Source organism: Podarcis gaigeae (genome assembly GCF_964106915.1).
Source record: "Podarcis gaigeae genome assembly, chromosome: 17".
Taxonomy (NCBI): Eukaryota; Metazoa; Chordata; class Lepidosauria; order Squamata; family Lacertidae; genus Podarcis; species Podarcis gaigeae.
Genome location: NC_139694.1, coordinates 9,153,726 through 9,177,879, shown reverse-complemented (window position 1 = coordinate 9,177,879; position 24,154 = coordinate 9,153,726). Strand labels below are relative to the sequence as shown.

At 46.5% G+C, this 24,154-nt stretch overlaps 1 protein-coding gene and 1 long non-coding RNA gene across 2 annotated transcripts; one reads left to right on the top strand and one right to left on the bottom strand.

Moving 5' to 3' along the window:
* The first annotated feature begins 10,135 nt into the window (after positions 1-10,135).
* LOC310835103 (trypsin I-P38-like) lies at positions 10,136-18,095 on the top strand. Its single transcript, XM_083719861.1, has 5 exons — positions 10,136-10,185; positions 11,684-11,849; positions 13,627-13,880; positions 16,184-16,320; positions 17,814-18,095. The coding sequence occupies exons 1-5, from the start codon at positions 10,146-10,148 to the stop codon at positions 17,961-17,963; spliced, it is 747 nt and encodes a 248-aa protein (XP_083575987.1). The 5' UTR covers positions 10,136-10,145; the 3' UTR covers positions 17,964-18,095.
* A 584-nt stretch (positions 18,096-18,679) lies between these two features.
* Positions 18,680-19,561, bottom strand: LOC310835365. The gene is made up of 2 exons (XR_014559602.1): positions 19,485-19,561; positions 18,680-19,180 (listed from the first exon to the last, which is right to left on the bottom strand). It is a non-coding gene; the product is annotated as an uncharacterized lncRNA (long non-coding RNA).
* Between the last annotated feature and the right edge of the window lie 4,593 nt (positions 19,562-24,154).

The window sequence follows — 24,154 nt, the reverse complement described above, 5'->3', positions numbered from 1 at the left end:
TATATACAGTGGTACCTCGGGTTACATACGCTTCAGGTTACATACACTTCAGGTTACAGACTCCGCTAACCCAGAAATAGTACCTCTGGTTAAGAACTTTGCTTCAGGATGAGAACAGAAATCGTGCTCCGGCGGCGCAGCTGCAGCAGGAGGCCCCATTAGCTAAAGTGGTGCTTCAGGTTAAGAACAGTTTCAGGTTAAGAACGGACCTCAGGAACGAATTAAGTACTTAACCTGAGGTACCACTGTAATGCAATAAACCAACATACATTTTAACCTGACGCATCAATGTGGTCCAATTTTAATTGGTGGGTCTGAGAGTTTAGGGCATGCTTGTTTGTGTCCAGAAGATATTCGCAACACAATCCTGTTTATACCCTGGAAGCAGCTCGCCCTACTGGGTTTGATAACAGCATTTTTTTATTTATTGTCCGATTTTCCTGCTTTTTTATTATGCTTTCCATGATTAAATTCTTTAATGTTACTTCTTCTTCTTTTTGCCCAGGAATATTCTATAACATGACAAGCCACAAATGTTTATATCACTTGTTATATTCTGGCAGGGATATAACTCTGTGTAGACAAAGAGAGAGTTGATTAGGCAATCTCAGTGCTGTTTTTCTAAAAAAGAAGAGCTGCTGGAACTCACTGTGAACACCTTCCTTGTTCTCTTATAATGGCGATGCCGCCGCTTGAGAGGCGCAGGAACTGAGTTCTGGAGAGTTCCGGCTGAAAAAAAAGCCCTGGGCAATCTGATGGTATCAAAGTATCTCCACCTACATATCTCTAAATATGTGAGAGAAACTGAATGCCAGGGTGAATCTTAGTTACTTGCTGATTTCCCCCCCTTAAAAGTCACCTCCCAGCTGGATCAGAATAAGGCTCCCATGGTTGTGTTCTGAAAACTATGGCAGCCTTCTCAGAATGCTTCGAGAGCATGTGTGGAGGGCCCTTTCCTTGTGAAAGGAACTAATTTCTGGTTTCTTTTTAAATGAAGCTGTAAAGCACTCTTTGCCAAACAATTGCACTGGCTGGGGCTGATGGGAGTGCTAGTCCAAAACATTTTGCCCAGTTAGCAAAAACTGATTAAAAGGAATAGTTGCCTCAAAGCATCATCCTATAAAATATATTTTACATACTTATTTAATTTCTGTTGTTGTTGTTTAGTCGTGTCCGACTCTTCGTCACCCCATGGACCAGAGCACGCCAGGCACTTCTGTCTTCCGCTGCCTCCCGCAGTTTGGTCAAACTCATGCTGGTAACTTTGAGACCACTATCCAACCATCTCGTCCTCTGTCGTCCCCTTCTCCTTGTGCCCTCCATCTTTCCCAACATCAGGGTCTTTTCCAGGGAGTCTTCTCTTCTCATGAGGTGGCCAAAGTATTGGAGCCTCAGCTTCAGGATCTGTCCTTCCTGTGAGAACTCAAGGCTGATTTCCTTCAGAATGGAGAGGTTTGATCTTCTTGCAGTCCATGGGACTCTCAAGAGTCTCCTCCAGCACCATAATTCAAAAGCATCAATTCTTTGGCGATCAGCCTTCTTTATGGTCCAGCTCTCACTTCCAATCATCACTACTGGGAAAACCATAGCTTTTACTATACAGACCTTTGTTGGCAAGGTGATGTCTCTACTTTTTAAGATGCTGTCTAGGTTTGTCATTGCTAGGCCACCCTTTATCCAAAGTTCACAGGCTGGCTTGCAACATAAAAACACAAAAAAACCATACCGTAATAACAAATGAAAACAATAACCCCCACACCCTATTTAAAAGGCCATAGATCACCACAATCAGACACCTTCATCTTCCCCAGATGCAACAAAACATGTCTCTCCCCTATCGGTCTCTACGGCAGGCGCTACAACTCTCCAATGCTTTGACTTCACCCCCCAAACGCATACTCTTCCATTGTCACCTGAGACAAAAGGATGCCTGCCAGCCAGCCAGCCAGCCAACCAACCAACCAACCAACCAACCAACCAGAGATTGACTAATTAGCCAAGGGCCTGGGATATTTATTGTTTTATTTAAAACAGAAGGAGAGAAATGCATCACTGGCAACTCAAGTGTTTAGCAGCCCTCAATGGACCCTGTGATGTAATTCTTAAATGATAAAGCAGGGATTGGTGGCCCTCCATCTGACTATAGTCCCCAGCCAACATGGTCATTATTCAGAGATGATAGGAACTGTAACAACATCAAGGTGACCCTGGCGCAGGGTCTGTGGTAATGAATGCAGTTCCTCTCCCATCAGTCAGAGTGAAACGGTGGCAGCACACATTACGCCAGGTGGAATTCCCCAATCAGAGCAAAACTCCTTTCGAACAGCAGCCCACCCCTTCTAAGGCCTAGTTCTCAAAGACAACAGGTGTCACGTTGCTAAACACAGCCAGGGCAGGCAGTTATTGCACACTGCAGGAAGAGCTCCTGACTACTGTGTATCTGCTGCTAGCACAGAAATACACGGCTGTATCGCCTGCTTCGACCGAGGAGATGTTCAAGCAAAAGACTTTATTGTCCAGCCGACGAGCCGTCAGTCTGTCCGACTTGATCTCGTTGGTCTCCACGGCATTTTCAATGGAGTAATAGAGAAGCTGAAGGCCCAACCCCTGGGGCTGTTGCTTGTACCAATACATATTATCGTGTCCGTAGGTTTGACTGCATTCCAGCTGGGCTATTCCGCCCTCCTTCACCATCAAGCTTGGCGCCTGGTGGATCTCTTTGCCTGCAAGCCCTTGGCGGGAGAAAAAGATGCACTCAAAGAAATTGCTCAGATAATCGTATTCATTTTTCTATTTCTACGCATATCTGTGCTACAAACGCACAGCGGTCACATGATTTGTATGCCACACTAACTGTCCTGGGACTTGCCCTACCCCAGCATCTGGGGGACTTGGGTAGGGGGCTGATGACCCTCTGTGACTGCTAGCTCCTCCATCACTCACAGAACTGGGAGGTGGGCAGTATGAAGATGTTTTGCCTGTACAGTGGTACCTCAGGTTACATACACTTCAGGTTACATACGCTTCAGGTTACAGACTCCGCTAACCCAGAAATAGTGCTTCAGGTTAAGCACTTTGCTTCAGGATGAGAACAGAAATGGTACTCTGGTGGCGCGGCGGCAACAGGAGGCTCCATTAGCTAAAGAACACGATTTCTGTTCTCATCCTGAAGCAAAGTTCTTAACCTGAAGCACTATTTCTGGGTTAGCGGAGTCTGTAACCTGAAGCGTATGTAACCTGAAGCGTATGTAACCTGAGGTACCACTGTAATAATATTATTATATATTATTTATGTACTGCCCTTCATCCATGAGTTACAGGGTGGTTTTCAACAAAGAAACCCATAATAACAACAGAAACCCATAACAACACACACACACACAAAAACACACACACACACAACATTAAAGACCTCCTGCTAGCGTCTGAAACAGTCTTCCTCAACCTGGTGCCCTCCAGTTGTTTTGAACTACAAATCCTATCATAAAATTGTAGATTTGGAAGAGACCATGAGGGTCATCTCGTCTAATTCCCCTGCAATGCAGGAATCTTTGGCCCAACGTGGAGCTCAAACTCACAATCCTGAGATTAAGAGTCTCATGCTCTGCTGACTGAGCTTACTGAAGAGCCATCAGGATAGAAGGGAATTGTAATCCAGCAATAATACATGGATGCCACCAGGTTGACGAAACAGGTCCACAACAAGAGGTGTGTGCCCCAGAAGCTTCGATTCTCCAACTTGCCCTCCTCGTTCTTTCCTCCTCTGTTTGTATCAACCTGAGGGAAATTGTAAGAACATTTAAATCCCAACAGAATATTTTAGGGTTTCTTGACTGGTCGTTTCCTCCCAGCTACGAACGCACCTGCAGCCAAGAGAGAAACAGCCACACACCACACGGTCTGGACCTTCATCTCGGAGCGTTTGCTGTTTCTCAACCATCTCCTTGCAGAAATATGGCGTAGGCTCAACTGCTCCCCCTTGAGCATGGAAGACTCCTTTGAATGGCCAAGTTCGAAAGGTGAAGCACACATTTAAATGGATTTCCTGCATTTCATGAAATTTATAACACTGCTGGATTGTTTTTTAAAAAAAGGAAAACAACAACAACACAAAAAGCGGTTTACAAAAATGCATTGCACCCCTCATTAAAAAGATATATTGAAAACATGGACACAGAGCATTTTTTTTAAGCTGACCCAGAGATGGTAGGGGAACAATTAGAATCAGAGACATCATGCTTCCCTCCCTAAAATGGGCAGAAGCTTTCTGGGCTTTGGGAAGGAGGCACCGGAATTTAATACTTTAAGGTCCTAAATTAAAGAAGAATGGCAATTTAAGCTGACAGAATATGCGCATAGAATAAGAGAACATACATTTACAGAAGATTGGAAAACGTTTATTGAATACATGGGGGGAACTGTGTACACTTGAAAACGTTGGCAGCATTAAGATAAATTCAACAGTTTAAATAAGTTTTGATGGATGCAAGAATGGAATACTGAATGGTTTGGTTTTTGTAAAATATGCAGGGATTTATGATATGCAAAATGAACTATGGAAACAGAAGAGGGGAAGTCGTTGAAATTTTAAGGATGTTTAAATGAGTATTTAAAATTGTAAAACAGAAAAATGTAGTAAAAATATATATATGTAATACTTTCAGGCTCCAATTTACTGGGAACTAGTGCCCCCCCCCCCCCCGCCGGGAGGCTGCTCAAAGGTACGCAGTAGCGGCACATCTTTTTGTTGTTAAAAAGTGTGGCACTTACTGTAACAACTTCATGGTGAGTACCGGCACCTCTTTTTCTAGAAAAAAAGCACTGGTGGGAACATTTAGGGGACTAGTCCTGTCCCCCTAGTCCACTGACTGCTTGCCACTGAGCAGAACATACAACTATCTGACTTTTGGAAGACATCTGAAGGCAGCCCTGTTTAGGGAAGTTTCTAATGTTTGGTGTTTTATTGTATTTTAAATATTTTGTTGGAAGCCGCCCAGAGTGGCTGGGGAAGCCCAATCAGATGGGTGGGGCATGTATGTATGTATGTATGTATGTATGTATGTATGTTAATGGTAAAGGGACCCCTGATCATTAGGTCCAGTCGTGACCGACTCTGGGGTTGCGGCGCTCATCTTGCTTCACTGGCCGAGGGAGCCAGCGTACAGCTTCCGGGTCATGTGGCCAGCATGACTAAGCCACTTCTGGCGAACCAGAGCAGCGTACGGAAACACCGTTTACCTTCCTGCTGGAGCGGTACCTATTTATCTACTTGCACTTTGACGTGCTTTTGAACTGCTAGGTTGGCAGGAGCAGGGACCGAACAACGGGAGCTCATCCCGTCACGGGGATTTGAACAGCCGACCTTCTGATCGGCAAGTCCTAGGCTCTGTGGTTTAACCCACAGCGCCACCCATGTCCCATGTATGTATGTATGTATGCATGCATGTATGTATAAATTTGTTTGTTTGTTTTTAGGCTTCTGGGGAGCTAAGCTGGCTGTTCCTCTTCAGCTTGTCTGGGACAAGGTTCTGTCATCACGCTGCACGTTAAGCAACTTCTCAAACGCAATTTGGGGGACATACAACTGAAGTTCTGAGCGAACTGTGGTTAGAGAACACTGGGTGATCATTGCAGACATGCCATCAGCAACGGCAGTGGCAGCTGTTTCCTGCCCTCCTCAGAACATGAAGGTGACTGGTTATAGTTTGCGTGTGCTTGTGGCCTAGGTGGGAGTGTGGCCAGAGCTGCGATGTTCATGTGCAGCTGTGAGGCAGAGAACTCTCGCTGTGCCTTTACTAGCTGCACAGAAATACACTGCTGTGTCTTCAGCTTGTCCCCGAGGGATGGACAAGGAGGCACGAGTCACTTCCGGTCTGTCTATGCTGTATTGGGTCATCTCCATCTCTGGGTCATTTCCATGTATAGAAAATCCAATGAGTTGCAGCTGTTTCTGCACACTGTTGCTCTTCTGCCGGTACCAAAAAACAGATAAGTAGGACGAGTCATCATGCTTGCAGTCTATGATTGTTTTGCTCCCTTCCCGGATGATTTGGAAGCGATCCTCCTGTATCACATTGATCCCACTGCAGAGACCTGCAAAACACCAGAGAAATGAAGAAGGGCCCATAATAAGAGAGCGCACATGTCCACATTCCCCCCCCCCTTGCTTTCCCGTTGTTTTTGTTTTCTTCTTCGTTCTTTAGTTCCGTCCAACTTTTGTGCTAACTACTTGCTTATACTTCATCAGAAAAAAGGTTGTGGTGAAGGTTCCATCCCATAATCCCAGCTCTTCCCAGTCCACTCCCTTACCCCTTTCTTTCTAGTTCTCCTACGCACCCCCTCCTCAAAATTTCCCACTCCACTTTGCACTGCTGAGCTTCTCTTCTTCGGGAAAGACACAGAGTGAACCTAGAGACCAGATTGGTGGTGAACTCCCTTTCCCTGGTACCCTGGCCATTAGGAATCAAGCCTTCACTAGGCTCTTCTATGTCTGAACTACGAACCTCCTCTTCTCCCAAGGCAGATAACTTATTTTTTGTGCTTCTCCTTCTCATTTATCAAATCTCTCCCAGTATTCTCTCTCCTCCTAATTTCTCTTCCCTGTCGCAATTTCCACATTGCTTGTAGGATGCATTTTTTTTCTATCTCATTGCCAACCACCTTGGCAGATCTCTCCTGAAAGGAGTGTTCTGTGCAGCTGGCTTCTTTTCAGCCTGCCTTTTGCAAATATGGAGGCCCTTAGATACATCCTGCCTTTGAGAGAGAGATGCCTACCTGTCAACAACTGCAGGCCAACAGAGACACCCAGCACCGACCGCCACATGGTGTCTGTTGCAAGAGAAATGCAGAGGAAGACATCTGTTGCCTCCTCAGTGCTGGAGTGGAGTTCCGTTGAAGAAGAGGCTCACTTGAGCACCTCATTGGCCCTGATTCTGAGACCGTCCAGCCAATGAGGTGAAGCAGCTGGGGACCTACAGAGAAAGAGGAGCTCATCTCTCTGCTAGGGGCATATAATCTCAAACTGATGTTAGCTGACACCTGAATGAGTTAGCAATCCTATATTTTTTTAAAAAGTTTTTATTATTAAAATAATTCAGCATTAATACACACATATTGTGAATATACAAGCATGCAAACATACATTTCATACAATCCTTAAAAATGTTCAAACATACCTACACTCAATCCCACAGATAATTCCTTTTCCCATCACCATCCACCACCCCTCACCCCACCTTTGTGTTAGACTTCCAATCTACTCAATTGCAATTTCTTTCCACTTCTATCGCTTTCTTTCACACACCTTTAACCTAATTTCATGCTTCTTTTTCTATGACACATTGTTATCCATCTTATTTAGTATTTCAGTATTTAAAATGGAACTTGTTTATTGTAATAGGAATTCTGATTTTTCAATATGGTTTTGCAAGTACCCTTTAAACACCTTTCAGTCCCTGTCTATCTGCTCTTTTGAGATCCTTCCAATTTCTCCCATTGTTTTGGATATATTGTAATACTCCAATAATTTGGCAAGCCACTCTGTTTTTGTTGGTATAATACCACTTTTCCAATTTTTCGCAATCCTATTTTTATTATGTTTCCTGAGTTACCCATACTGCATCTCAACTTGCAACCCTTTATTGGCACATATTCCAAGAAAACTTTACCCTTGCACCCCCACATCTTGTTCTGTGAGCCTTGTTCTGTGTTCTTCAGTACAAGGTGTGTTCTCCATTTTTTTCTCTTCTATATGCATTCTGAGTCTACTGGTGGTTTACACATACAAGTTGTTTTATGAGTTTGGGGAAGCACATATCCCCCTCCAGGTAATAAGAGATTTATGGGAACAACTGTTTTATTTCTCACTTTGGATTCTGTGTAACAGATAGAGAAATTGGCTCTACAGTAAATTTAAGTTTAATCCAAGTACAGTCGTACCTTGGAAGTCGAACGGAATCCATTCCGGAAGTCCGTTCGACTTCCAAAATGTTCGGAAACAAAAGAAGCCAATCGAAGGCGCAGAAGCCCCATTGGACATTCGGGTTTCAAAGAACGTTTGCAAACCGGAACACTCATGTCCGGGTTTGCAGCATTTGGGAGACAAAACATCCAAGTACCAAGGCGTTTGGGATCTAAGGAACGACTGTACTCCAAAGTGATTGGGTTTTTCATCTGTTAAGAACGTGAGCCTCATATATGCAGAATTGTGCTTGAAGCTCAACAGAGACTTCACCGAACTGCAAAAATTGTCAAGATTTCAGTGTTTGTACCTAGGTTTGGAGTATTTGCTAGACAACCATACCATCCCCCAATAAAACAAATGCAATTTTTAGTAATAAATCTTTTGGAACAAAACATATAATTCATTCAGAGTACAACTTGGGCAATAGACATTGGCATGATCTCAAAGTTGGACAGAAGCAGAAACTGTAGACCAGAGAAAAACGTTAACCCTCTTGCTTCTCTGATCTGAGACTGGCAGTACATGCTGAGCTCTGTATTCTAGTATAGAGCAGGGGTTCATAGGAGAGACCTTCACTCATATCGTGACTCTACCTTGAAGCACACTGAGTGGTCTTGCTTAGGCAGTCACTAGCCCACACACCTGAGCAACTTCAAAAAATGAGGAAAACCAGGAACACTGCTTAGAAGAATGGTAATGAATAAAATACACCTGTTTCCCATTGCAGTTCTCCTTTCACTTAAAGAAAAATTCAGTGAGTCAGCTGTACCCAGTATCTCTGGCTCCAGTTCTCCATATTTCTGGTTGCACACGGTGAGGGAGCTGTACAAACGCTCCCCTTTGTTGTCTTCCATCTTTCTTTCTTCCCCAAAGCCTCACCAAGGCGCTGCCTTTTGTCATCCCTGCTGCTCATCTTGCTTAGAAAAAGAGAAAGACATAGTCGGGAGAGAGAAGACGTATTTCTGCCCCTAGGAACATGTAAATGATGAGGGTGGTAAGAAAACAGACGAATGGGACAAACAAGGGGAGTGAATGTGAGCAAATGACATTTGCAAGTACAGTGGTACCTCAGGTTAAGAACTTAATTCGTTCTGGAGGTCTGTTCTTAACCTGAAACTATTCTTAACCTGAGGTACCACTTTAGCTAATGGGGCCTCCCGCTGCTGCCGCTGCCACACTATTTCTGTTCTCATCCTGAAGCAAAGTTCTTAACCAGAGGTACGATTTCTGGGTTAGTGGAGTCTGTAACCTGAAGCATCTGTAACCCGAGGTACCACTGTACTTGGCCTGAGGTTGGGGTCTGAAAACCGGAGGACTGGGTCAACCAAGGGCTTTATAGCAGAAGCATAGCAGGATTCGAAGAAATACAGTTTGCAATCTGGAGCAAAATTCCGGAGTGATGCTCTGGACAAATGCCTCTTTATTCAGAGCACAACTTCAAACATATTTCTGAAGGAAATTTCCTAAGGCCAATATAAAATTAATATCAAATCTCAATCCCACACTATTACATATCAGAGATACCTGGTGGGGAGGAATTTAAAACATCTGGACTCTCAAATAGGAGTTAAGATTAAGGAAGGTTACCATCTATATTTTGTGAATTTATGATTACATACCATCCAACATTTCTTTGATGAAAATAGGGACACCCTATTTTTTAATAATAATAATAATAATAATAATAATACCCCACCCATCTGACTGGGTTGCCCCAGTCACTCTGGGTGGCTTTCAACATATATAAAAACATAATAAAACATTAAACATTAAAAAAACCTTCCCTATACAGGGCTGCTTTCAGATGCCTTCTAAAGCTTATATAGTTACTTATCTCCTTGGTTCAGGGGTTTGCATAACTCCACCCTCACCAACATTTCTCCAATGAAAATAGGGACATCTTAAGGAAAAGTGGGGCATTCTGGGAACAAATCAGAAACTGAGATGGCTTCGGTAAATCTGGGACTAGCCCTAGAAAAGAGGGGCACTTGGAGGGTCTGTGATTAATGCACGATTGATTCTCTTTTTCCTCACCACCTGTTGTTAATGCAAACCCAAGTATGGATTTTCTAGATTTTCCATTGTGTACTTTTCCATTGGATAAAGTCCTTGGGGTGGAGATAACCCCGGGATATAAATATACAATGCTTCCTCTTGGCTTTCCCACTTGGAAGAAATCACCATGAAATTTGTTTTGTTCATAGCCTTCTTGGGAGTGGCTGGTAAGTGTCTGGGTTTCTCATGGTTCCTGTCTGGGTAACAAGGGGAGATGGCTCTTCTTGCCACTTTGAACACTCCTGGGCTTGTTTACCTCTTTGACAAGTAGGGGTCACACCCGAAGGGAAGCTGTGCCTCTGCGATGTCTGTCGCTGCCTTCCAGTCCTGACCAGCTTCAGCCAAATGGAGACAAACACACAAGGCCTGTTATTTTAGGGTTATCAGACGCCCCCGGTTTCCAGGAACAGTCCCCAGATTTGCAATTCTGTCCCCGGAATGTCCCTGGATTTGCAAATCTCTCCCCGGGAAAGGTGGCAGCGGTAGCGTCAGCAACCCCGAGCCAGCCTGGTAGCACAGTTGGCTCTGGCTGGCTTCAGGAGCTGCTCACTGCCGCTGCCACTACTGAAGGAGAACCGGCGATGTCCGGCGGTACAGATTTCCTGCCCCCTTCCCCCTTTGTTTTGACAGATCGGGGGAGGCTCAGGAGTTGTGGGTGGGCAGCTGTTGCCCAGGAGGGGCGCAAGGTGAGCAGTTTCTCTGTCAGGCCAGGTGCAAAGCCCTTCAGTCAAAACAAAGGGGGAAGCGGGCAGGAGATCAGGGGAGGCTCGGGAGTCACGAGTGAGGGGCACGCAGTTGCCTAGTTTTTAAAAAACTCTGCGCATTTATGTTTCACAGGGTGCGAAAGAAGGGCTTTGCACCTTGCCCGGCAGAGAAACCGTGCCCCTTGCGCCCCTCCTGGGCTATGGCACCCACCCATGACTCCCAAGCCTTCCCCAATCTCCTGTCCCCTTCCCCCTATTTTGACAGATCGGGGGAGGCTGGGGAGTCGCGGGCAGGCGGCACGCTCTTGCCCAGTTTTCCAAAAACTCTGCAAATTTATGTTTCACAGGGTGCGAAAGAAGGGCTTTGCACCTTTATACAATATGCATGTGTGCTTGGGCCCAGGGTCTTTTGCCTCACCATCCCCACTACTGACTCCCTGTTGCTACTCAGCTTCAAAAAAAAGTGTCCCTGGATTCAATGGAAAAAATCTGGTAACCATACATTATTTTAAAGACAGATTCTTGAAGGAAGAGTGGATGGGCAAAGTGGCCAACCTTCCAATCGGAGACACTGGTGACTCTTTGCTTAGTCCGCAAGTACATAAGAAACAGGACTTGACCAGGCTAGGAAAACATCTGGGAGACATAGAAATTTTGAATTCTCTTGCTTTCCCTTTCACCAGATGTTTCCTAGTACACTGTGCAATTAGACAACTCTTCACCTACATGGAGATTGCGGACAACAAGAACCTTGCCTTGCTAAATGGAAGGACAGAATTGTGGCATGCCAGGGTTTTTTAATTAATTGTAGACAAGACGGACAGTGGGTTGAGTTTCTGCTATGCTTGATCACTTGCAGAGTAGAGCCATGGAACACAGACCTCATGAAGCCCGATCTGTAGGCTGGTGTGTCTCCCAGGACCCCAAATACAGAATTTGATGTTCTTCATTCTTTCCCCAGTTGCCTTCCCCATCAATGATGATGATGATGATAAAATCGTGGGAGGCTACACCTGCCAGTCGCATTCTGTCCCCTACCAAGTTTCCCTGAATTCCGGATACCACTTCTGTGGTGGTTCGCTCATCAACAACCAGTGGGTTGTTTCGGCTGCTCACTGCTATAAGTCGTAAGTTTAAAAAACAAACAAACTTGTCATGCTGCTCTTTTCAGCAGTATTGCTCTGATTTTTTATTTACAGTGGTACCTCGGGTTACAGATGCTTCAGGTTACAAACTCTGCTAACCAGGAAGTGGTTGCTCCAGGTTAAGAACTTTGCCCCAGGATAAGAATGGAAATTGCGCGCCAGTGGCACAGTGGCAGCAGGAGGCCCCATTAGCGAAAGCACGCCTCAGGTTAAGAACTGTTTCAGGTTAAGAATGACCTCTGGGACGAATTAAGTTCATAACCCAAGGTACCACTGTATTTATTTTGGTATTCCTTTTGTGAGCAGTAGTAGACACTGCCCCCTGCAGTCGACACTGGATATAATAATAACCACTGGAACATTCAACCTGTATGAGGTTGCATGGGATGTTGGAGGAGGGGTAGTACCTCTGATGGGGGACACATTTTGCTTCTTCTGGGGTAGTTAGTCTACCTTTGGTTCCCACCCTGCACTCAGCTCTCAGCTGTGGCCCCTAGAAGCTGTCAGCATGTGGCAGCAGCCACACCCTGGGAACGGCACCAGCTGGCCGGCTAAACCAGTTGAGGGTAGCCACTGGGTTTCAAACCCTCAGTGAGCTATGGACCTCCCTGCATGTGAAGACAAGCTCTGGTGGATTGAGCAGACGAGGCCAACAGTGGGTCCAGTGGTCAAGAAGACTGTTTCTGCATGTGTTGTAGAGGGAAGTGAGGGGCAGATGGGGCTCATCAACCTGAGAAGGTAGCCCATCTAGGAGAAGGAAACCTCTGGTCCTAAACCTCTGCTCACTTCTGGGGTGGCTTCAGGAGAAGAAAGGGCTGAGGAGTAAATCTACACAAATCCACAGTGGAGTCCCTGCGCCAGTTGGATGGTGCCTTGTACGCTCCCTTCTGGCAACTCCTAGGGGCCAAGGTGTATTTGGCCCCCCAATAAAATGTTTGACAGCCCCACCCTAAGTTGATGGGCATTGCCATTCAAATGATGTACATGCACCTCGTCTTGTGATCAATTATATGAGGAGGGGCTTACCTGCTCCTCCCCAATATTTTATTCAAGTTGACACCCCGTCTGCTGCCAAGCTGGTGCCAAATGTATTCTTCTGCTTTCCTTTGGACCACATCAGAGAGACCAAGAAGTGGGCAGCCCAGGACCTCCATATACACTGCCCAGGATTGCAGTCTGGTGCTGCTAACCCAGTGGTTTCACCCCCAGAGGCACACACTGCATTGTCTCTCGAGACAGACAGATGCCAACAACTCAGCCTGCACTGAAGCAGGAACCACATAGCTCAGTAGAAGAGCATCCGTTTTGTGTGCAGAAGTTTCCAGGTTCAACTCTTGGCATCTCCAGGTAGAATTAGGGGAAAGAGTTCCTGCCTCAAACTTGGAGCACCATTGCTAGTCAGTATAGACCAGGGTTTTCCCAAACTTGGGACTCCAGCTGCTTTTGGACTACAATTCCCATCATCCCTGACCACTGGTCCTGCTAGCTAGGGATGATGGGAGCTGTAGCCCCAAAACAGCTGGAGACCCATGTTTGGAAAAGCCTGGTGTAGACCATTCTGAGCTAGATGGACCAGATGGCCTGAGTAGTTTGGGACTAGAAGCTAACTTGCAACCAATCCCACATTTGTCAGGATTCAAGTCACTTTGGAGAATGGTGTGCTCCCAAGAAAAGGAGCAATGTCGGTGGTTCTGGGGTTCTGTGGGGTGTTGAAACAGGAATGTGGATGATCAAGGTCCTCTTCTTTGTCTGAAACCAGACGTATCCAGGTGAGACTTGGGGAACACAGCTTGACCTTAAACGATGGCAGCGAGCAGTACATTAATTCAGCCAAAGTCATCCGCCACCCGAGATACAACGCCAACACACTGGACAATGACATCATGCTCATCAAGCTGTCCACCCAGGCAACCATCAACACCCGGGTCAGATCGGTCAGCCTGCCCACCAGCTGCGTGACCACCGGGACACCGTGCCTCATTTCCGGCTGGGGCAACACCCGCAGCAGTGGCAGTGAGTGCTCCTTTGTGTTCTTGTGTGATGCAGGGGCAAGGGCAAGAATGCTGAGTACAAACAGGGGGTGGGGTAGAGAGCAACATGTTAGCCACCCAGCCATGTTCTTCCATCTCCTTCTGTTGCCTTAAAAAAGATCTAGTTGCTTTTAAAGTTAAGACTAAGATTGCTATTGTAACTTACTCTTTAAAAGCAATACCCAGATTGCATGGGCATAACCAGGATTGAATTCTGGTGCTGGAGGAGACTCTTGAGAGTCCCATGGACTGCAAGAAGATCAAACCTCTCCATTCTTAAGGAAATCAGCCCTGAGTGCTCACTGGAAGGACAGATCCTGAAGCTGAGGCTCCAATACTTTGGCCACGTCATGAGAAGACAGGACTCCCTGGGAAAGACCCTGATGTTGGGAAAGATGGAGGGCACAAGGAGAAGGGGACGACAGAGGACGAGATGGTGGGACAGTGTTCTCTAAGATACAAACATGAGTTTGACCAAACTGCAGGAGGCAGTGGAAGACAGGAGTGCCTGGTGTGCTCTGGTCCAGGGGGTCACGAAGAGGCGGACACGACTAAACGACTAAACAACAGCAACAACCAGGATTTATGTTAGGGAGGGAAGAACCCCAGTTATTTAAGTATTTTTATTGATTAACTTTCATGGGTGGGCAGCTGCCGCCTTGCTCCCCGTTGGCTATGCCCATGCAGGGCTGGTCCAAGTACTTTTGCAGAATGAGACAGGCAGGTTGCTCACCCCAGTAGCAGAGTGTGTCTTCATGGAGCCTGGGGTGGGTGGGTGGGTGCGCCCAGGGCGGGGCATGGCAGCCCACCCCTCAATGCTGATGCAATGGCAACATGAGGACACAACAGCTATGCACCCTTTGATGCCAGCCTTGCCCTCACTCTGTGAGGCTGCGATCAAAGTGTGCATGCCTGTTGTGTCCTCCCCATGCTGCCCTCCCAGAAAAAGTGCACCCAGGGCCATTGCACCAGCAGCCCGCCCCCCTGACTCCACACCCCTGGCTCACCCTGCTCTCCACTCCATTCCATGTGTATAAGCCAGGCTGACTGGCAGCTGAATCTTATTTCAGCACTGACCATGTCCTCTTATCACGAGGGCAGACTCCTTTAGCAGGATGTGGACCAGGAAAATCCCTCCTCATTGCTTCACTTCCCCAAATCACCCCCAGCCCCGTGCCCCAAATACTATCTATAATCTATAGTTATGGGGGGGGGGGAATCATGAAAGGATGTTTTCCCCGTTTTCAAAATCATTTTATTCATATGCTGCCTTTCCAAAGTTGAAACCATGCTCAACATATTAAAAATTACAGGGCGAAAGTAGTCATAAACAATATCAAAAAGTCTTCTTCTTTGGTGATCACTCATAGTCGAGTAAGATTGTCTTCCATAAACACGGTTGTAACAGTGACTGTGGAGGCCAATTCTGGATCCACATGTCCTTCCGCAGTGGGAACATAGGTCTCCGGGTGGGTGTTGGTCACAGTGAGGGTTTGCCAAACATGCCTTCCTCTCAGCACATTTCTCCCTTTCGTCCTGAGTTTGAGCATCTTCAAAGCCCATGACACCTTTGGTAAAGGCTGTTCTCCAATTGGAGCGCTCCCAGGCCAGTGTTTACCGGTTGTCATTGTTTATACTACTTTTTTTTTTTTTTTAGATTTGCCTTGAGACAATCTTTAAACCTCTTTTGTTGACCACCAGCATTATGCTTACCATTTTAAAGTTCAGAGTTGAGTAGTTGCTTTGGAAGACGACAATCAGGCATCCACACAACATGACCAGTCCAACAAAGTTGATGTTGAAGAATCATTGATTCAACACTGGTGATCTTTGCTTCTTCCAATGCTATACTTTCCACGTAAATCATAATAATGAATAAAGGTAAAGGGACCCCTGACCATTAGGTCCAGTCATGGCCGACCCTGGGGTTGCGGCGCTCATCTCGCTTTATTGGCTGAGGGAGCCGGCGTACAGCTTCCAGGTCAATGTCGCCAGCAGGACTAAGCCGCTTCTGGCAAACCAGAGCGGCGCATGGAAACGCCGTTTACCTTCCCGCCAGAGCGGTACCTATTTATCTACTTGCACTTTGACGTGCTTTTGAACTGCTAGGTTGGCAGGAGCAGGGAATGAGCAACGGGAGCTCACCCCGTCGCGGGGATTTGAACCGCCGACCTTCTGATCAGCAAGCCCTAGGCTCTGTGGTTTAACCCACAGCGCCACCCGCGTCCCTCTATCATAATAATGAATACAACATTCCTATTTTCTTTTCTCCTATGCTTCCTGCAGCCAGCTACCCTGACCTCCTGCAGTGCCTGAATGCCCCCGTGCTGTCCTCTAGCCAGTGCACAAATGCTTATCCGGGGCAAATCACGCAAAACATGATGTGTGTGGGATTTCTGGAGGGCGGCAAAGACTCCTGCCAGGTAAATCTTCTCTCTTTCTGTAGGTACTTCAGTGTTGTGGCATAGAGGCCTCTTGGCAGATGATACAGATGTTCAGTTGGTAGTCAATGATTCAGGAAGGGCAACCCAGCCAGATGGGTGTGGTAGAAATAATAAAATTATTATTATGATGTCTGCTAAGCAAGGTCTAACGGGATAATAGCAAGGGAGGGAGGATTTCTTTGGGATCAGGCGGTTCAGAGGGACAGGAGGAATTTCCCTGTTAGGCAGAGTAAACCCCCCCCCCCCCCAAGTCTCTAGTTACCTGTTGCTACCATGGAGGTTTAGGGATGGGGAGAAACCCAATTCAGTTTGCATTTAAATGAGTACCTACCACAGCCGTCCATCAAAATTTGCACTTCTCCAAATTTGCATTGTATTTCTGCAGCCAAGGAATGCATATAAAAATGTGTATACGAGGGGAAAGTGTGCATTTTTTAAAATGTGTACATTAGTGAAAATTAAAAAGCATTATATTTGGAGAAATTGCTTTGCAAAAAATGTGTACTGTAATTGCTTTGCAAAAAATGTGTACTGTAAAAAATGTGAACTGGGAGGAAGAGTCTTTTATACTTGCTTTACTAGTACCTGAAGATAGTTTTGAGATTTGCTTTAGCGTTAATCCCTCCTCTTGTTCAGCCGGGATTAATGCTTGAGTTATTGGTCTGTTTGCAAAAAGACAACTCAACAGTTGAGCAGACTAAGTTTAAGTCTACTTTCTGCTCTTCATTATAATTGTAGAGAGACCCTATGAGGTCAGTATTAGTTTTTTTGGGGGGGCTGCTGTTTATTTGGCAATTCCGGTGCTTTGAAATCCTGTAAAAATTTACAGTGGGATGGAAAGGCCTTGGAAATCACGGCTGTTCCAACTTATTGGTTGGAAGAAAATGCCACCCTGTTTATTTATTTAATAAAATTTATACACCGCTTGAATGTTGGGTGGGAGAGGGAACTCAAAAAGCGAACAGACCACTTTGCCTTATGGTGAATAGCTTGTCAGTGCAAGCATTCAAGCATTCCCTCTCTGCCCGTTCTGGGAGTTTTCCCAACTCCTCCCCAACTCCATTTGGGGTCGGTGCAGGGAGGAGAGGATGGGAAAGCCCCATTGCACAAACAGAAGCTCTTGTGTAGGGCTTGCATCGACAGGACAAACCTTACTAGGTTTCAAGTTGCTTTAACTGCCATAGCTCCCCTGCCTCCCCATAATCCTTGGAATTATCATTTTGGGAGGTGCTGAGCAGTTTCCCTCAGAAATCCCACTCCGACTCCACAGTTATCAGGCTTCGGTGGTACTGTCCAAGAGACTGATGCCTGTGTGGCAGGAATTAGACAAAAAGGATCTCAATGACAGTTAGTGTATAGTTTGGCAGGAGCACATTCTACGAACTTTTGCAAGGTATTGGAGTAACACAAGTCATATTCAGTCTCTCACTTGTACCGCTTACTGAATAAACTTTCCTTGTGTTCTTTCATAGGGAGACTCTGGTGGTCCCGTGGTCTGCAACGGGCAGCTCCAGGGAATTGTCTCCTGGGGCATTGGATGTGCTCAGAAAGGCTACCCTGGAGTCTACACCAAAGTTTGCAACTACGTGTCGTGGATTGATAGCACTATGAGATCCAACTGATCAAAATCCAACATATTTTGAGAAGATTCACTCTCCTCTCTTTGCATGCACTGAGAGGACATCCCAGTGAATCAAAATGTATGGATTCAATACTCAAAAAAATAAAACAGTGGTGAAGTTCTCTAATGCAAAGGAAGATCTTGGAATTGTCACTTTGCGCTCTCATTCACCTGAAATAAATACAGTGGTACCTCTGGTTGTGAACGGGATCCACTCTGGAGGCCCGTTCACAACATGAAAAGAGCAGAACCCGCAGCGGTGCATCTGCGCACGCGCGGGTCACAATTCGCCGCTTTGCGCATGCGTGTGATGTCATTTTGCACTTCTGTGTGTGCGCAAATGGCGAAACCCGGAAGTAACCCTTTCTGGTACTTCCGGGTCGCTGCGGGATGTAACCTGAAAGAACGTAACATGAAGCAAATGTAACATGAGGTATGACTGTACCTTTGCCACTGGAGAGAAGCACAATCCTTCCGCCAGGCTTTATTTATTTAAACTTTTACCTCTGCTTCTCCAGTGGAAGCCTCCACTGCATCTCAGTCCCTTCTGTGAACAGAAGGAGCCCTTCCATTTGCAGAAAAGACCTTAAGGATTCAACCCCTTTCACATACATATATTGCATTGAATGCTTTACATGATTTTCGCACAGTTCCTGTGTGTGTGTGTGTGTGTGTGTGTGTGTGTGTGTGAGAGAGAGAGAGAGAGAGAGAGAGAGAGAGAGAGAGAGAGAAACTGATCCAGAAGAACTTCCCAGTCAGTTATGTCTCATGTTAATTAGTAGAACATGGATGGCACTTGGATTTTTCCTCCTCAGGCACCAAAATATCTTGGGTCATATCTGTGCAGCAACAATTATCATGTACATTCCCCAGTGAAGGGGTTTGTGACTGGTTTCCTGTGCAGCCTCTTCAATGTGTGATCTTGCTTAGCGCAGAAGTAGGTGCCCGTGTTTCTCGGCTTTGCTTCTTTCAAGATCAGATTCAAGGTGAAATCTCGCATTCCAGGGCTCTCAAAGAAGTCTTGAAATTCCTTCTCAATAGGAAACCTGTCTCCAGCCCCTTCTCTCGAATAAATCAGTAGCTGGAGCCGTGCATCTTTCCTCCTTTCTTGCTTATACCAGTACATGTAGCTAAAGCGGGTTTTCGGTTGGGAGCATTTCAGGATGACTCGCTCATTTCCCCTGACAATCATATCTGCAGACTGGTCCACAGCGCTGCCTTATAAGAAAAAGAAAGGAATGCAGGTAAAAGAAATTAAGAGTTGAATCAGATGGCTTACAATTCAAGGGAGACGTTGCAACTTAAAAAAGAGTATGTGTCAACCTGATTAACCCCAGATAATCAAAATTAGCTAATACTAGTAAATAATAGTTTGACAGTAAATAATAGTTTGACCTTACCATTAAAAACTATTGATATAAGCAAAAAATAATAGTGAATTTTGGGGTTAAAAATAAATCCCAGGTTAGAATAGTTTAAAGACCACGGAGTTTAGAGATGGTGGTAATAAGAAGTTGCTTACCTGACGGGAACAGTAAAGTGAGCAGCAAATGGAAGCTTATTGACGGAAAGGAACCTCTCAGCAGACATTTGCCCAACTCCAGGCACAACAACATCCTTGCTGCTCTTCAGGCAGCTAATGCAATGAAGCGCAGATTGGAGAACAGGATGTGTTGTGGGGAAAGGAGTGGAAATAAAAAAGAAACCACTCAAGGGGGGGGGGCTAGAAGCAGAGTCAGCTGGGGAGGGAACCGTTCAGGGGGGATAATAATACGCATTTAAATGGCAGTCTGGTTTTGCTGAAATTTCTTTCAGTAGTTCGCAAATCTCAAAAAGAGAAACAAAAGAAGTTGGATGAGGCCAATAGCCCACAAATGCTTGAATCCTGTTTTTACAGCAGTCAACCAGGTGACTGAGCACATGAGCCATTCATGCCATAAAGAAACATGTGGCAGGAAGAGATGCCAGCGTGTGTGTGAGATGGGTGTGTGTGTGAGGCTGATGTTTAGGCCTGGGTAATGTATCAATCCAATGCCCAGGACTGGTACGAGGGCCAGACTGCGATGGCAGCTTTACCCTGGTGGAAGAGGGACTCGGGAGCAGTGGTGGTTTCACCTGTGATATACTGCCAGGTGAAGCTGCCATTATGGTCTGGCCCTCATACCACACGAACTGGAGGTTGGTGGGGTCTTGATCACAAGGCATCTGACCCTCATGGGAAATAATTAGCACCACACGTCATACCCAGCAGGTATATAAGAGGACGACCCGGCCTGCCCAGGCCATAGGCCTGCCCATATTCAGCAATATCAAGTTACAGTATAGGAAAACTGGTGCTATTAACAGTAATCCTTCTAGTTGGTTAATTGGTTCAGCAACTTTCATGCACATGACATGTGATGCTAATTATTTCCCATGAGAGTTAAATGATAACCAATCCGAGGCAGCTACAGGAGAGCTATGAGATTAAGGTGAGGGTCAGATGCCTTGTCAATCCCAGCAGGTATATAAGAGGACGACCCGGCCTGCCCAGGCCATAGGCCTGCCCAACTTGTTTCTCAGTTGATCAAGTCCCCTGCCTCCAGATTGTGTGAGCTTCAGTCGCCTCTGCCCGGGGATGGGGGTTCCTTGTCTCTCCTGGAAGAAAGAGATAGCCCAGCTGGGCAAAGGAGGAGGCAGCAACATCAAGTGGCCCTGCGCCTTGTTACCAAAAGAAAGTGCAAACCCTGCTCACACACTGAAGTGTAGGTGGGTTTCCGTGAGGCAAGACACAGTGATAACAGCAAGAACCTTTATTGAACTACATAACTGGATAACAGGGGCAAAGCAACTGCTTATATACATTTCTGAAGGCCTCGGCCACTCCCAATCCCAACATGATTGGCTGTCTAAACTTCCAAGCTGCGAATCAGGACTCAGAGTTTAAGGGCCAATGGCAGAGGCCCAAATCCTGAACTGTTCTGTGATTGGATATCATGAATCGAATCAGAACACAGGAGCTCAGAATCCTTAGTCCAGACTCAAGCTCAGGCAAACACAGACCACTGAATACATAACATGCACTGCCACCCCTTTCCCCCCTATCACTCGTCTATTGCTTCCACCCCCCACCGCACCCCTCTGTTTGGAAGGAGCTCAGCCCACATAACATAACATAACAACAAAGCAAAATTACACACACCTCCCACAGCACTGTGAGACCCCTGCTGGTGTCTGGATCAGTCTTCCTCCACCCTGATGCACTCAAGAGATTTTAGACTATAACTCCTATAATAAAATCATAGAATGGAAGGGTTGGAAGGGACCAGGAGGGTCATTTTGTTCAATTCCCTGCAAGGCAGGAATCTTTTACCCAACATGGGGCTCGAACCCGCAACTCTGAGGTTAAGAGTCTCATGCTCTAGCAACTGAGCTATCTAAAGCATAGCTGTCAACTTACAGATTTGAAAATAAGGGATCAGCAGCCTCGAAAATAAGGGATCAGCAGCCAAAATAAGGGATTTTCAGGGCACAGGTATGTTCGCCTTCTGAGCCCCTCCAAGCCAAAGGCAGAAAGCCCAGCCAGCAGCCAAATGAAGCCTCAAGCGGTGGTTCCCACAGTGCAGCAACCCGGCAAAGGGGATGCAGCAAGGAAAACCACCGTCACCTCTCCGCTGGGAAGCGCTGAGCAAAGGCGAGTCCCCAGACAAGGCAGCCAGGCACAAGGCATGCAAGCTCCACCCCCCAGTCGTTCTTAGACTCCTTATTGGGTGAGCAAAGCAGCCAAGCAACACAGTTGGAGCCTCCCTCCTCCCTGGCCGGCAGGGAGGGAGGGAGAGGAGCTGCTTCCTTTGAAACCCAGGAAATTTAAGGGACATCATCAATAAGGGACAGCAGCACTGGGATAAGGGACTGTCCCGCCAAATAAGGGACGGTTGACAGCTATGATCTAAAGTGCCATCGGCCATGCTAGCCAGGATTGATGGGAGTTGTAATCCTGAGAAACATGGACGCTACCAGGCTGACAAGGCAAGTCCAGAGCAAGAGGCATCTGCCCCCAGAAGCTTCATTTCTCCACTTGTCCTTGTTCTTTCCTCCTCAGTTTGTATCAACCTAAGGCAAATTGTAATAACTTTTTAATTTAGGGTTTCCTGGCTGGTAATTTTCCCTTCAGCTGCAAACCCACCTGCAACCAAGAGGGAAACAGCCACACACCACGTGATTTCGACCTCCATCTCTGAGGGTTTGCTGTTTCTAAGCAATCTTCAGTCTTTTCTCAGAGGCCAGGATTTCCTCTCCTTGCAGAAATAGGAAGGCTCAAGAGCTTCCCCTTCGGGATGGAAGGCTCCTCTGCATAGCCATTTCAAAAGGTGCCACACATTTTAAAACTGATTTACTGCATTTCATAAAATTTATAGCACCGCCTGGTTATGTAAAAAGAAAAGAAAAACCCCACTCAAAGTGGCTTACAAAAAATGCATTAAAAACTCACACCGCCATTAATGGGATATAATGAAAACACAGACACAGAGCCCTTTTTAAGCTGACCCAGAGATGGTTACTCCAAAAGATCAACGTGGAAGGGTTGCATCTGCTTGTTGTGGAAGTCTTTCTTGAACCATGGACTTGCATGGAAAAATAAAAACCTTTGCTGTAGCTTCAAATGTGCTTTGGGTGAGGTGTCTGTGTGGAGTTGCAAAGGAGCCGCTGGCAGGTGAGATGCTTTATAAGCATTATTTGTTAATTATTTATTAAGTTTCATTTAAAACTTGTAAGTTGCTTTGAGTAACCTTTCCCTACATCATAAAGGTAAAGGGAAAGGGACCCCTGACCATTAGGTCCAGTCACGGATGACTCTGGGGTTGCGGCACTCATTGGCTTTACTGGCTGAGGGAGCCGGTGTTTGTCCGTAGACAGCTTCAGGGTCATGTGGCCAGCATGACTAAGCTGCTTCTGGCGAACCAGAGCAGCGCACGGAAACACCGTTTACCTTCCCGCTGGAGCGGTACCTATTTATCTACTTGCACTTTGAGGTGCTTTCGAACTGCTAGGTTGGCAGGAGCAGGGACCGAGCAACGGGAGCTCACCCAGTCGCGGGGATTCGAACCGCCGACCTTCTGATCGGCAAGTCCTAGGCTCAGTGGTTTAACCCACAGCACCACCCACGTCCCTTTCCCACCATCATAGCACTCCACAAATAAAAGCAATAAACCTTTGAAGAATTGCAAGGGCAAATGCAGCTGGGAGAGGGGCAAAACTGATCACAGTAGCACTGTGGGGGTGGGCATGATGTTCTTCGCAGGCTCTTTTTGCAGTTAGAACTGCCCGTCTGCATATGGGGTCCTCTGTAGATGGGAAAGCAGAAGGGAGTGGGGAAAGAGAAAACCTTGCAGAGGAAAGGCTTCATTCAGCAGCCCTCATTGCGGGGTTTTCTGAGCCTTGCGGCAGCAGCAGACATTACAGGGCCTTGTAGCAGTGGTGGCAGCAGGCCTAGCAATGGTGGCAGGGTCTTCCAGAAGTGGTAGGCCTTACCGGGCATCGCAGCGGCAGCAGACTTTGCAGCAGTGGCCTCACCACAGCTGTGGCAGAGGAAGTAGAGAGAGATCCTAGCTGCTGGCAAAGGTCAGGCAGTTGGAGGTGGGGAGGTGGCAGTGGTGGCGATGTGCAGGGGGTGACAGGTGGGGTGCCCTGGATTTAGGCCAGAATAAAAGGTAAAGGGACCCCTGACCATTAGGTACAGTCGTGGCTGACTCTGGGGTTGCGGCACTCATCTCGCTTTATTGGCCGAGGGAACCGGCGTACAGCTTCCGAGTCATGTGGCCAGCATGACTAAGCCAGCATGACGGAAACGCCGTTTACCTTCCCATTGGAGTGGTACCTATTTATCTACTTGCACTTTGAGGTGCTTTAGGTTGGCAGAAGCAGGGACCGAGCAACAGGAGCTCACCCCGTCGAGGGGATTAGAACCGCTGACCTTCTGATCGGCAAGTCCTAGGCTCTGTGGTTTAAGCCACAGTGCCACCCGTGTCCCTTTAGGTCAGAATAGAGTTTCTCAAACTTGGGTCTCCAACCCTCTGCCAAGAAGTAGTACTATAGTTTTAATGAGTGTATCACTTATTTCATTTTTTTTGACAGCAGGACAGGGGGAGTGCAACTCTGCTTCTCGATCTCTCTGCAGCTTTGGATACTCTAGACTAGTCTTTGTTAAACTTG

Excerpts from the sequence above, each read along its gene's own strand:
- LOC310835103 (XM_083719861.1), top strand. The coding sequence starts at position 10,146 with ATGAAATTTGTTTTGTTCATAGCCTTCTTGGGAGTGGCTG. Across the intron at positions 11,850-13,626 it reads GCTGCTCACTGCTATAAGTC|ACGTATCCAGGTGAGACTTG; the intron begins GTAAGTTTAAAA and ends GTCTGAAACCAG. Across the intron at positions 13,881-16,183 it reads CAACACCCGCAGCAGTGGCA|CCAGCTACCCTGACCTCCTG; the intron begins GTGAGTGCTCCT and ends TGCTTCCTGCAG.